General features: G+C 36.2%; 3 protein-coding genes across 3 annotated transcripts; all 3 read right to left on the bottom strand.

Moving 5' to 3' along the window:
• Positions 1-878: 878 nt before the first annotated feature.
• On the bottom strand, positions 879-2,811 carry LOC140837667 (uncharacterized). Its single transcript, XM_073203813.1, has one exon. It carries the CDS (start codon positions 2,715-2,717, stop codon positions 1,449-1,451), a length of 1,269 nt encoding a protein of 422 aa, XP_073059914.1. The 5' UTR covers positions 2,718-2,811; the 3' UTR covers positions 879-1,448.
• A 1,242-nt stretch (positions 2,812-4,053) lies between these two features.
• LOC140837547 (WPP domain-interacting tail-anchored protein 1-like) lies at positions 4,054-9,188 on the bottom strand. The gene is given in 7 exon segments (XM_073203727.1): positions 4,054-4,458; positions 4,966-5,166; positions 5,918-7,023; positions 7,305-7,728; positions 7,730-7,908; positions 8,211-8,259; positions 9,109-9,188. Coding segments are annotated over 5 exon segments (2,085 nt in total). The 5' UTR covers positions 7,871-7,908; positions 8,211-8,259; positions 9,109-9,188; the 3' UTR covers positions 4,054-4,245.
• Positions 9,189-10,365: 1,177 nt separating this feature from the next.
• LOC140837467 (uncharacterized) lies at positions 10,366-13,705 on the bottom strand. The gene is made up of 6 exons (XM_073203662.1): positions 13,097-13,705; positions 12,384-12,420; positions 12,058-12,294; positions 11,908-11,955; positions 10,968-11,407; positions 10,366-10,705 (listed from the first exon to the last, which is right to left on the bottom strand). Exons 1-6 carry the CDS (start codon positions 13,396-13,398, stop codon positions 10,633-10,635), a joined length of 1,137 nt encoding a protein of 378 aa, XP_073059763.1. The 5' UTR covers positions 13,399-13,705; the 3' UTR covers positions 10,366-10,632.
• Positions 13,706-13,756: the final 51 nt, after the last annotated feature.

Below are 13,756 nucleotides of genomic sequence, written 5' to 3'. Positions count from 1 at the left end.
ATATAATGACGATATAAATTGTGTTCAATAAATTATTAATAAAATTTTAAAAATATTTAAATTTCTTATTTACATCAAATATTCTATTTAAATGATTTTTCTTATGGTAATGGTTATTGTTTATGGTTATGTTTATTGGAATGGTAATATAATGGTTATGTTATTGGTATTATATTTCATAGTTGTTGATGATTATGGAAATGAACGTGTAGAATAGAAAGTGGATCTTGAGCCAAATAGGAAATGGAAGTGCAGAAACTGTATGAAAAATGTGGCAGTAGTTATGATTTTTAGTATAATGTCTTGTATATTGATCCAATTGTTGTGAGGCTACTTCCATTAGAAAGATAAGATATAAGGCTATAACTTTCATGTTTTGATAGATCATTTGATTTTTCAACATCTGGTACACATGGAATTAGACATCGTGGATTTGATTATGGGTCGTCTCAATATATTGGTGATAGATACAATGAATCTTCATCATCTATATGGCGGGGTGTTGGACGTCATGGTCCCGAGTATAGATCTTCAAGTACAGCTGATAGTTCTACTGTGTATCGTGGATTCGGATACTATAATCGTCGTGACGAAAAACTATAATTGTGTTATTATTGTAAAATAGTTTTGTATTGATATATTAATTTGTAATAACTTCAAATATTTTATTTTTTAGTATGATGTAATTTATATTTTAATTTTTTTACCAATTTTTTGAATTTATTAATTTTTTTATACAACCGTTCCGCAACCGTTCCGCAATATAACATTGGAACTGGAACGGTAGTTGCCGTTCCAAGCACCACAACCGTTCCGGCGAACCATGGGTAAGACTACCCGTAAACAGTAAAGTTCACGAGCTAGCATCAACATCGATGTAACTGAACAATTGGAAACTTTATTCATAACAATAGAACATGAGCTGAAGACGAGCAGTAAAAAAGTTTGCAAGTTCGATGGTTTCAACAAACGGACATAAGATGCTAAGATATGTCGAACACAAACCTAACATGTACATCAAACATAGCTCATCCAGTAAAAACCGGTCTCTAACATTATCTTCTTATCCCATTATTAATAAGGATAGGGGCTCGACTGCAAACCTGCATCTCATTTTTACACCAACTAATTCGACCTTGATATATAGTCCAGACTGGCAAACCATCAAAAGGCAGGTAAATCCAGAAGGAAACACCCGGTTATCCAACTGATCGTCTTCTCATATGACCCAACATACAGCTTTGCGATTTTAAAAGAATTATAAGCAAATCAGCTAAAACTCATATATTCAACATGACAGCCGTATCCATAGTAAACTCTGCGGCTTCACCAATTTTATATACAACACTAAACTAACACACCCCCAACTATCCAAAATCTATTATCTTTAAAAGAAAACATTTGTCTTATTAATCCACAATTTCAACGCAAATGTCCAAAATTGTACCTTACCTCGAGATCGCTAGCCTTGAAGCAGAAAGTCCACCACCTCCTCTTCTCTCAGACCTCCTCCTCTCATAATCTGCATCATCTGTGGGTAACTCATACCGACAAACAGGACATGTATTCCTATTGTGGAGCCACGGCAAAATACATTCACCGTGGTATAAATGGAAGCAAGGCATCCTCGTCAACTTCTCCCCAACAGCAAACTCATCCATACAAACTGCACAAGAAACCAGACAACTATTTTCCTCTACCACCTCCTTTGTATACACCACCGAAGGCAGGTTCTCCACCACGGATTTAGCAGCCGGGGGACTACCCTTCAAAGCATTCTCATTCTCTACCAACTGCCCGAAAAGTGTATCATATTCCAAAGCCAAAATATAATCTTCACGATCCCGCAGATTGCCATGGGGAATCCCACTCTCCTGAATACTTTCTGCAGAATTTTCCAGCTCAAAATTCCTCTCCAAATTATTCATTGCCAACAGCACTTCCCATTCTATATTTCCTTCATCCTCTTCTCGCATAGCATCACCTAGCATCGAATTTCCGCCGTCTGAGGAAGAAATATCTGAAGAAACGGATATTTCCTCAATTCTATCAATAACAGAATTCAAATTCTCTACCTCGTCAAAATGGAGTCTTTCACTCACCTCCTCCCATTCAAACTCTTCCCGCTCATTTGCGCTATGATAGTTCTCATTATTTACCTCAAAGCCATCATCATAATTATCATCATCGTTGTTGACAAAACCAGAATTCACCTCGAATTCTTCAGAATCTGACTCCGAATCCATGTCCGCAACCCGAAGGCCCCCATTTGACCCAAGGCCCGGACCAAACCCGAATTCAAGGCCCGACTCGTCCACCGGTTCTGAATCAAACTCCCAGATCGGGTCCTCCCCCAAGTAGGTTTCACGCGATTCGAATAGATCTGTGACGAAATTCATCTGTTCCTCATCTTCTTCGCCTCCGAAGAAGAAGCAATTCGGGTCCTCGTATCCAGAATCCAGGTTTTCAGCTGCGCTTGCTTCGAAGTCGAAATTAAAGGAACTGGTGTAATCGTCCAAAAATGTCGGGTTTGAAGGATTATCTGGAGAGGAGAATGAATCGAAATTAAAAAATAAAGGGCCGTGATGACGATAGAATTCTTCTTCCTCCCCGGATTCTTCTTGCAAAGGCACATTCGTGGCGGTGGATGGTAAGGAACGCCGGGAAAGCGGCAGAGAATGGTGGTTGAGGCCGCGTAGATTAGAGACCTCCGCCATTGGAGAAATTTGACGTAACGAAGAGACGCGGCGTGTTAGTTTATTTTCGTGTTTTTGTATTAAAAATGTTATTCCAAAATTATTTGCCTCTTTGTTTGTTTCGTTGTGTGATAGAAAATATAAATACTAAATAGAAGAGAGACTTTCGTTTGTCTTTTTTATACGTTTTCCCGTCGACTAAGATATTTTTCTAGCCCAACGGTCTCACCCGTCGGATTAGCTGGCCTCCCACCCGGGTTCGATCCCCCTCCCCTGCGTGAGTTGTAATCAAAAAAAAAAAAAGAAGATATTTTTCTAGTCGAGACCAGGCTTGTAGCTCAGAGTACTAGATCTTTTTTACGAGTTCGATCGTCCCTTTTCATGTGTGTTGTAATAATAAAAAAAGATATTTTCCTAGTCTTTCCTTATTCAAAAACATCAAATTTGTAGGATAAAACGTTCTGTCTAAAAGTTAAGCGTAAACTAAAATATTTTAATATGTATAAAAGTTCAAACGTCACATCTGAATGTATTACCTTTCGATTATTTTATCAAACATGATTAATTATTGCATCCACAAGATTAAAGCACATTTTAGAAAATTAATGTTTTCAATATCAAAATTAAAAAATATATATATAAATATAAGAAAGAAAAATTACATTTTTATCATATATTTCATATATTTAAATTTTTTAGTAATATTATCAATCAATTAATAGTATTAATTTATTAATTCGTGAATTTTAAGGGAGAGAAAATATGCGAATTTTAACTTTTAAGATAACATGGAGAGAGGTGAAAATTTGTACATATAATCCAACAAGAATTGGTAAAGAATGAAATTTGAAAAAGAAGTGGTATAGAGAGAGAGGAATGTTTAAGAAAAATAAGATAATCTAGTTATTTGAGATATAACTTATTAAAGAAGATAGATATAAGTTAAATCTAAGGGTAAAATGATTTTAAAAAAATGGTATCCCTTGACATATCAAAATCATGAGTGGGTCTCATGTGAGATACGGATCATAATCTGTGAGACGGGTCAACCCTACTTATATTCACAATAAAAAGTAATACTTTTAGCATGAAAAGTAATACTTTTTCATGTGTGACCCAAATAAGAGATCCGTCTCACAAATACGACCCGTGAAACCGTCTCACAAGTTTTTGCCCAAAACCATTAGTAAGAGGTGTCTATCATATAATAAATAATAATAGAGAAGGATTAGGGTAAAATTTTCAATTACATAAGCAACAAGATTTAAATATTTGGACAGAAGCTGCACTACGGCAATGACATAAGAGACGTTATCATATGATCTCATGAGAGTAATATACAAATTCAAGGTCAGCATGATAAATTTTAGAATTGGATTGCACTAGATGTCTCATCATTGACATATTATACAAAGATTTATTACAATTCACTAACCAAGTATCTGTTTCTTGGGATATTTCGGATGTACAAAAATTGCCGTAACATTACCTAAAATGGTACAACACAACAAACATTCCCCCCCTTCGAATTTATATCGTTTGGTGTGAATTAGCCTGAGTTCTTCGAATTTTGCCATTCGTAGCGCTGGAAGAGAGAAGCCGCCAACAAAGAAATCACCATTCCAAAAACAGCAACGGATATGTACTTGAAATTTAGCTGACTTGCCTCTATGTTCCTCACAGGCTCGAGCTTGGAGGTGGAAATGGAATGCTCCATCTTGATCTCACTTGTTAATAATGAATCTCCAGGATCATTTCCAATCTAAATAAATAAATAAACATATAGTTTGGGTCCGAAAGATTGGATCATCTGATATCTTAGTTGTTGCAGAGGGAACAAGTTCAGCAAAAAAGAACCATCCTACTTAAGATAGGAACCTCGAAAGTTAAAATCTTAGTTGTGCTTTGACTTTTGGTACAACACCACAACACAAGCAACAACCAACAGTTCTTTAAAATGCAAAAGTGGAACTATGGAATACAAGAATATTTCGCATATGATAGATTTGAGACATGCATATATCGAAATGAACAAGGATACGGGAAGTAAGATCAAATGAATTAAATGACAGATCTAAACTGCGAAGAGCGTAAAATAACTGGAGAAGCTAGTGCACGCACACTTAGGGTTGCACTTGCATCTGTTCATACCAGAAAAATGGGAGTCCAACAAGGCTGGTTATCCCAAACTCGTAAAAGATAAAATTTGGGGCATTAGCAATAAACAGAATAATGACGCCTGGCCGACAAAAGTAACAGAAGCACTAACCTGATAATCTGTAACTGAAGACCCTGTTATTTTCTCATTACTTTCATTTCCAGAGGTCCCACGATTAAGACTTAAATTGGAGACCTTCAATAATTTTGTGTTGGCAGCAGGATTTTCAACCACATTGAATGAATTGCCCTCATTCATTTGCTTCAAATGCTTATGTACTACTACCTTTTTCTCTTTTGCCAAAGTTGAAATCTGTAACAATATAACATAATGATAAATGAGTATGGAGGCTTATAAGACTGAAAGCAGAACATTCAGAAATAATGAGGAAACTACTGTCATTCAGTAAGAATGCTCTAAAATTTGCACAACATCAACTGATTAAATATTTTTCATATAGCTCCTGATTGAAGAGGCTTTTCTTGTCCCAATAATTTAGAAACAAAGTGGGACGAAGGAAGAAATCTGTATTTGGAAGGACACGATGTTGGATACTTCAATTGCTTCTGAACCTTGAAAAGTAAAATAACCAGTAATCTCCTTGGGCTTGTCCGCAATAAGAAAGACTAGAAGTAGATAAACATCTTTTCATTGCATGGAGGAGTAAAAACGTAGCTATGTTTTTTTCTTGCCTCAATAACTTTTAAAGTTGCAGTCTGAAACTAAGTTGTAGATGCCTGATATTCAATTGGGACTGTATCAAGTAGACATGATATGGGATACACTTCCACTGCACTGCAGTCTATGTAGGCAAACCTTACAAAAGAAACTGAAAATTCCACCTCGGGCTGATGGCTTAAGACTTTCATTTAAGATCAAATAACTAAAAGGCATAGGTTCGGTGAAAATATCTGGACCACAGGATAACATCTCATTTAATCCAACAAACCAAAAGCTTGCTGGAGAGTGAGGAGAAACGGTAGAAGCAAATGATACAAACCAGAATTTTCTTACTAGTAACTCAGTCAACCACTACCATGATAGAAACAATCAGAATGCTAACCTGCTTGTGAAGACGTTCTCTTTCAAGAGCCAACTGCAAAACTAAATCAGCAATAACTTTAGTATACATCCTAAAATCTTTTACAGTCTCCTTCTTTGCATCATCAGCCTGATGCAAAGATGTTTCCAAGTGTTCCACTCTACCTCTTAGAAAATTAACTTCTCCAACAAGTTCAGCATTGGACTCTGACAAGGTGACGCACTTATCTTCAACGCTCTCAGTCTGATTTTCAGCTTTTGAAACCTTTGATTTAAGATCCTTTATCAAATCTTCCATATCCTCGATAGTGCAATTTAGCATATGTTGCTTCTCTTCACTAGCTTCAGCAGATGCCTCTGAATGCAGTCGCTTGATTTCGGAATCTTTTAACTGCCTCTCTAGTTGCTCCACCCTCTCAGTTGCATCAGCAATGTCTCTTTTCAAGCGACTCAGGTCATTATTAAGCTCCATATTAGACTCTCTAAGCAATTTACACTCAGATTCGGAACTCTCAACCCGCTTTTCAGCTTCAGCGACTTTTTCCATCGTTTCATCACTTATATTTTCTCTGTCATAAATCTTTGAGGAAGATTCTTTATTTTGCTCTAAAGTATCCTCAAAAGAGTGCAGTTGAGCCTCATATTCGCTCAGTTTCTGCTCTAGTAAACAAACCTTTTCCAAAAGTTCGCCCCTGGAACGCTCAGAGTGCACTAAAGCAAGGTCTTTTTCTTGCAGTTGTTCATTTAAACCTTTACACTGAAGTATCAATTCTCCTTCTCTCTGAATATATCCATCTAAATTAAACTGTGCCATCTGAATTGTCCCAACTAGCTCATTCAAAATCCCCAACAAAATTTCTGAATTATTTTCTGCCTCAAACAGTCTTTCCCAAATAATTTCAGCTTCTTCTTCAATACTGATGACTTCTTGTTGTAGCCTAAATTTTAAATCTTCCTCAATTTGTCTAGCCTCAGTCAGCTTCTTCTCTAAATCCATTTCACGAGCCAAAGACTTCTCCAGCATTCTCAAAATATGCCTCTGCTGCTCTGAAGTCTGCATTCTAATCTTTGTATTCAAATTAGAGAGATCGCCATTTTCCAGACCTGCAAACTCCTTGTCATATTTTGCTGCCAATAATACTAGAGACTGTTAGATTATTATAAATGAAAATCACTCCCCAAGAAAACGCAATTACAGAAGACACTTAATCAGGACTGATATACTCGGGGATGCAACCAGGAACCTGAACAACAAAGAACCAAAATTTTCCCTCTATTTATAATCCAGGCTGAAATCCATTGCAACATAAACTAATTATCGAGCAGCAACCAGGAACCTGAATCCCATGTTCGAAAGTCATGAAAGTAGGGGGAAAATAGAAAGAAAATGGAGAAAATGATGAACATACATTTTTCATCTTCAGAGGTAGTTAACAAGATCCTCTGGAAGTTGGCAGATTGCAATTTCATGTCTGATACCTGTTCAAATGACCGCTTCAGAGATTCCTCACAATCTCGCATCTTTTCTTCCATTTCCCTAAAACCATCACCAAGCTGGTTGAATGATGATACGACCTTTCTGGAAGTAACAACATCAGTTTGAAGATCCAATAGAAAATTATCCAGTTCTCTGATTTCAGAGTCCAAAAACCCATATAAAAGGTCAAATTGAAATGCTTTCTCAACTGAGCATTCCAATCTACGCTCCCCCTCCAAAGCAAAAGCTTCAAAATCATTTTCCCTTGAAGCCACATGCATCACAAGTATATCCAAATTAACCAGCTTTTCAGAGCAACATGCTAAATCTAATTCAACCCTTGTTAAAGATTTTGCTACTGCTATCTAGCTCTTCATTGATGTCTCCACGAGATGAAACAACTTCAAGTGAATCCACATTATTTGATTCAGCTTCCATTTCACCAGAACCTACATGATCGATAGCAGCAGATCCATCTTGAATGGTGTCGGAACCCATTTCAAGTCTTCTAGTCAGCTTGCATTAAAGTTTAGATCCTGAAAAATAGAGCTTATATATCTTTTTAAACAAAGGCTAAATATATCAACATATCAATCATAACGAGGAGTCATGTAGAGTTGATAAGACCCTTAAAGAAAACTATTCGAAGTTCAGCAAAGTTTCCACTCACACTGTCTTAAATAGATTGGGTTCTGTTTAAAAAATACAAATATAAACTACTCAGGTTTCATTTTGCACGAAGAGGCTTGCCTGTACTTTGCTTTTGTGTTCAATAGTTTCATTGGTGACTGGTGAATACAGACTAAAAGCTTTAGGAAATAATTGGAGTAAGAATTACCCTGTGTTGCTCATGGTTAAAGTTACACGAATGCTGGCCGATCCAGCTTCTACACCGTAAAAGATGAAATTGAGTAAGAAGCAAGATAAGCAGGTGAAATAAAGAAAATCAAAAATCTAAACTATGTACGAGGAAGAAGTGAACGGAGAGATAATGTGATCATCATCACTTAGCTATACAATCAGATTCTTTTTTACATATTTTCACAACCAACATCAACCCCCTAAATCTTCACGCAAAATCCTGGCAACTGTCAAATGAAACTAGTAGCCTGAGCAGAGCACGGTGTCAACATGTAAAACTCCCGCTAGAAAAGTTCAAAATCTTTTCATAATTTCTCTAACAAAGAAAGTTCAATCCCAAAAAATATAGCCAGTCGCCCCTGAGTCCATCAACCTCACCACCAGACAACAGATTGGGTCTGCCCTAACTTTTCACCAATCAAAAAACCTTCCACAGGGAGTCTCGAATCCATCTCAAGTTCTTTAAAAACACACACTTGAGTCCACAACATGACAAAAGTAGCATTCACAACTCCCCCCACAAAACTCAAATCCATCCTCAGTCTCCTTTACTAATTTCATGGTTCCGTCCGCCATCAAGATCATCCCGATCCATAATTCTTAGCCCTTCATTAGCTTACGTACAATCAAATATCAATATATCTGTTACTATTTTCCATTTGATAATGAAAACCGACGACGCCAAGAAAAGATCAGCAATCGAATTCCACTTGCCTATGCACAGTCACGACAAAACCAGCGAAATTCAAACCTCAAAACGGGGGAAAAATAACTTCACATGTTGGAGAACAGAAACGAGATCATTTGTGGATGTGATCTAAAATGTAATGCAAGAAAATAGATAGAAAAAAAAACACATTTAAGAAGAAACATACCGTTTGGAATGTCGCAGGTTCCAGACTATACGTGGAACTATCTTCTTTAATTCACCATTGATAATTTCACATGAAAATTGCCGTTTGATCCCATGTTCTTTGTTTTTTGTGATTTAAGCCTTCTATATTTAAAAATTTCCATCTTCATATTCTTTATTTATTTTTAATAAATTTAGCATTGTCTTGTGAATACTAATATAACATGTCGATATCATGTCTATGTTTCATCAATTTCATGTCAAAAAAATTAAATTTCTAAAAAAATAAAAGAGAGACTAAATTTGAAATTTTGAAAAAACAAAATAACAAATAATTAAAAATATTGAACCAAAATTATAATTTCACATAAATTTACCGACTTGGTCATCTCCTGAAGTCAATGGACTAGGGATGTAATCGAATCGAGTCGAGCCGAACTCTTGAATGTTTGAGCTTGGTTCGTTTATAATCGAGCTGAGCTCGAGCTTTATTTAACGAATATATACATGGCTCACGAGCTTATTCAAGCCTTTATCGAGCATAAACAAGCTTAATAAATATGAATTATATATTTAAATTTTCATTAAATTAATTAAAAGTAAATTATATATTTAAAGAAAAAAATATTATTCTTATTAAAATTTGTAAATTTATTATAATAAATAAATTTAATAGATTTTTCTATATACTTCATAAATAATATACAAAATCAATAAATCAAATATCAAAACTATTATTTGTTTATCTAAAAGATTACTCATTAGCTTACCAACGAACATGTTCACTGAGCTAACGAGCCGAATACTGTAAAGGTTGAGTTTAGCTTATTTATCTTAACAGCCTCTTTAAACGAGCTCAAACTTCGAATAATCTCACAAATGATTTGGTTCGTTTACGTCCTTACAAGGGACCCCTTTTCCTGTGGCACGTGGAGCCAAACCGCGGACTGCTGCCCCAGCTTCGATGTCGGGTTGGGCTTAGGATTGACATCATTTGGGCCATCAGATATAGATCCACTAAATTTAATAACATCATCGGCTATCTAAAATAATTTTATTGATTTAATTTAATACTAATGCAACGTGTCATGTGGCGCTCGGCACTGTTTGGATGATGAAATATTAAATTATGCATAACATAGAAATGATAAATTGAAATACATAGATATGTACTTAATGTAAGCTCGAGCCATGAAATAATAATGTATCATCAGTTAATATTTTATTATTCACACGAAAAAACGGTTCAAACCAATCGATTCGTGTTCAAATTCAAGCAAAACTCGAACTCGACATTGTTTATTTTTTCAAATTTCAACCCCAGAGTCCCATTAAAACAGTAAATAGAAATTAAAAACCAGAATAACATATTCAACTCTACATTTCTAAACAACAAATTAAAATCTAAAACCTGAAACAATTTCAATTGAGCCTCTCTATAGAAAAAACATTATAAAAAAAATAAACAAAAAAAAGGGAAAGAAAAACTATAGACTACAAGTAGATTTAACAAGTGACCAGAGTTGAACTTACAACCCCACCACCCTCAAATCTTCGTTCCCACAGGCTTGAAACAGTCGATATTACACAAAACAGCCGATTTCATCATATCTCCAAAGCTGCCACAATTCAATTCCAACGGTCAATTGAAAAACAAAATTGGTAATCACAAGACATGCATTTGTACACAGGGGAGGAGGATCCAACAGGGGACGAATGGGCAGTCGCCCAGCCTGGTTTGTTTTTATTTTTTACAAGGGCGTTTTATAGAAATATAAATCTTCTCTTAATAAAAAAAACTAAACCCTTTAGGCTTCTCTCGCCCCGTCACTGAGTTTCATATAACTGAAGAAAATTTGACAGATACATATTGAGACTAACCGATCTATGCTGTTCCGTGCTCTCTCTGGCTGTTCTGCATTATTATTCGGTTTCTCAGGATAATCTGCAGTTTTTCGCGATCTTTCTCTCTTGTCAGTGCTTGCTCTAGACTTATCTCTTCGATCTATGCTCACTCGAGGATTCTCTCTGTCATCTGTGCTTGATTTCGACTTCTCTCTTTGATCTAAGCTTGGTCTGGGTCTGCAATCTGTGCTGTTTCGAGCAATCTCCATCCGATCCACAGATGAAAAGGATCCGTTCCTCGTATGTCCAGATTTCTCGATAGCTGAGATGAACTTCTTCAAATGCTTGATATATTCTGGGTAGAGCTCAAGGTCACAATGGTTGCCACCTTTAACCCATAATGGCTCGTACTTGTCTTTACAAAGCTCCCATAGCTGTTTACCATGGGAGCAATCTACTACATCATCTGCCGTACCCTGCAACATTTAAAAACATACTTAGAACAGCAGATAGTATAATACTAAAGCTTCAACAAAACTTCCAGCTATCATGAATATTGAGTCCGGATATTGAGAAGTATGACGATGCAGCTTCCCAAACATGGTAAATTAACTCAGTTTAAAAAATAGAATTCAGAAAAAAAGTAGCAATAGTATCACAGTGGGAGAACAAATTCGACAGCCAAAAAAGTTTATGGTCTGAAATAGATGCAACATCCAAAGGTATACAATACAGGTTGAATCATCAAACCATCCAAGTGTTCTCCATTGCAGAAATACTGATTGCAGATGCTATTTTTCAAAAACTATACAGTATCAACGGAAATTTTCTATCTGTAGAATGTGCGTATATCTATTCAATCACTATTAACTACTTTTAACAACTGAATATACAGAATAAATCCCTCTACCAGCTTGCCAGTATTAAAGATCATTAGAAGCTCTTTTACAACCCTCTGAAGCATATAAAAACTTACATGGATAAGCAATACAGGACATTGGACTAATGGGATTTTGTCGATATTCTGTGCCACAAGATAGAACAACATTAGTAAAAGGAGAATTCATTCATACAATACAATGAATAAAAGAAACCCGATACATTACTTGTATGAAATTAGATCGACCTTATAAATGTCAAACCAATATGTTCGCTTCACGGGATACATAACTCGCAGTCCTGAGAGTATAGCGCTGTGAAGCACGACCGCTCTTAATTTAGACAAACGAGACGCCAAATCTAAAGTTGGTCCACTGCCAACAGACTGTCCGTACAATATTATATCCTCTTCCTTCACACCATAAATTTCTTGAAGGCATTCATATGCAGCTTCTATGTCCGCATAAGTGTTTTGCTCACTTGGCTTTGAAAATAATGAACAAACAAAAAGACGTTAATAATTTCCATTAAAAAATTGCCACTGCTATTGAATTCGTTCCCCGTCACTCATACCTTCCCGGTGGACTGTCCATAGCCTGAATAATCATACCTGCCAAAAAGAAATTAATATTTAGAAGTTGGCACAGTGAATTCAAACTTTCGCATGCACAGTTATGCTGGTTGGTTATTATTTTGTGGTCTACATGGGGTTTACAAAATTTGATGACAAGATTGAGAACTCTAAGACAGAATAGAGCTGAATACTCATCTTGTATGGTTTAAATTCTGGTTGAGGTAAACAGAAAACTGATGACCTTCCAATAAAAGGAGGCAAAATATTACTTCTACTAAGACAACTAGAGTAAACCATAGCTCTTTCTTGACTACTGAGAGGGGATGCCTCTAAACTAAAAAAAATTGAAATTTCAAGCCTAATTTATTTTTAAAAATCGATGTTTCGCTCCTCCAAATACATGGCATCTGTATCCACTGGGCTTGTTTCAACCCCCTCCCTCAATTACTATCGTTTAACGAAGTAAATATTTTCAAAACATGTTCGAGTAAAAAAACTGAAGCAGAAGTAACATTCAACTTAGCCCATCGAATCATTCAGAATCTACAAATTCACCCGCCTTCCTAAGTATTCATATTCCACCACGTGAAACCATGCATTAACAAAAAATGAATATATATTTTACCATCCAACTACGCCAATCTCGTACATAAAAATGTAGAAACAAAACTTGTACATTTATCGAAACAAAGACTGCGAATTTTGAAAATACCCCATCAAATTCACCCGAAGGTGAATGCTGAGCTCACTAAAGAGGTCATACATCTGCCCTAGATCAGCGGCGTTGCCGTGGGAGTACAACAACGTGAGCTTCGCCGTCGGGTTCTTCACGTAAACCACCACAATCTCCGTCCCCCTCTTCGATTTAACTTTCAGAACGTCAACATTTTCCTTCTCCGCCACCTCCGTCATCCGAAGCTTCCCCGTCGCCTCAGCCACCGTCACCGCATACGAAGGTGGATTCGGCGGAAAAAACGCAAACTTCGCCGCCATCGACGACGTCACCGCCCCCATTTACGCAAATATGCACCAATAAATTAAGCAAAAACAACAATTAAAAACCTGAAAAATAATCGTTCTCCCTCAAATTAGAAAGCTACGGATGCGTACAGGTGATTGGATTGAAGATTCATTTCCAATAATCTAGATTTGTCCGTTATGAATTTGGGAAAATTTTCGAATATATATTAATCTTAAATATAATCTTTAAAATCTGCTTCTGAAAAAACCAAAAAAAAAAAAAAAAAAAAACAAGAAGAAGAGAGGGGGAAGAACTGAGGAGAGATCCCCGGAGATGGTAGCACATGCTGCTGGAGGGCTCTATTTAATTGCTCGAATTCAAAATTTCAATTTATAGCATTCATTTTTTTTA

This window comes from Primulina eburnea, chromosome 1 (assembly GCF_022965805.1).
Source record: "Primulina eburnea isolate SZY01 chromosome 1, ASM2296580v1, whole genome shotgun sequence".
Classification (NCBI taxonomy): domain Eukaryota; kingdom Viridiplantae; phylum Streptophyta; class Magnoliopsida; order Lamiales; family Gesneriaceae; genus Primulina; species Primulina eburnea.
Note: the sequence above shows the minus strand (reverse complement) of the source record. Positions and strands in the feature narration are given on the sequence as shown.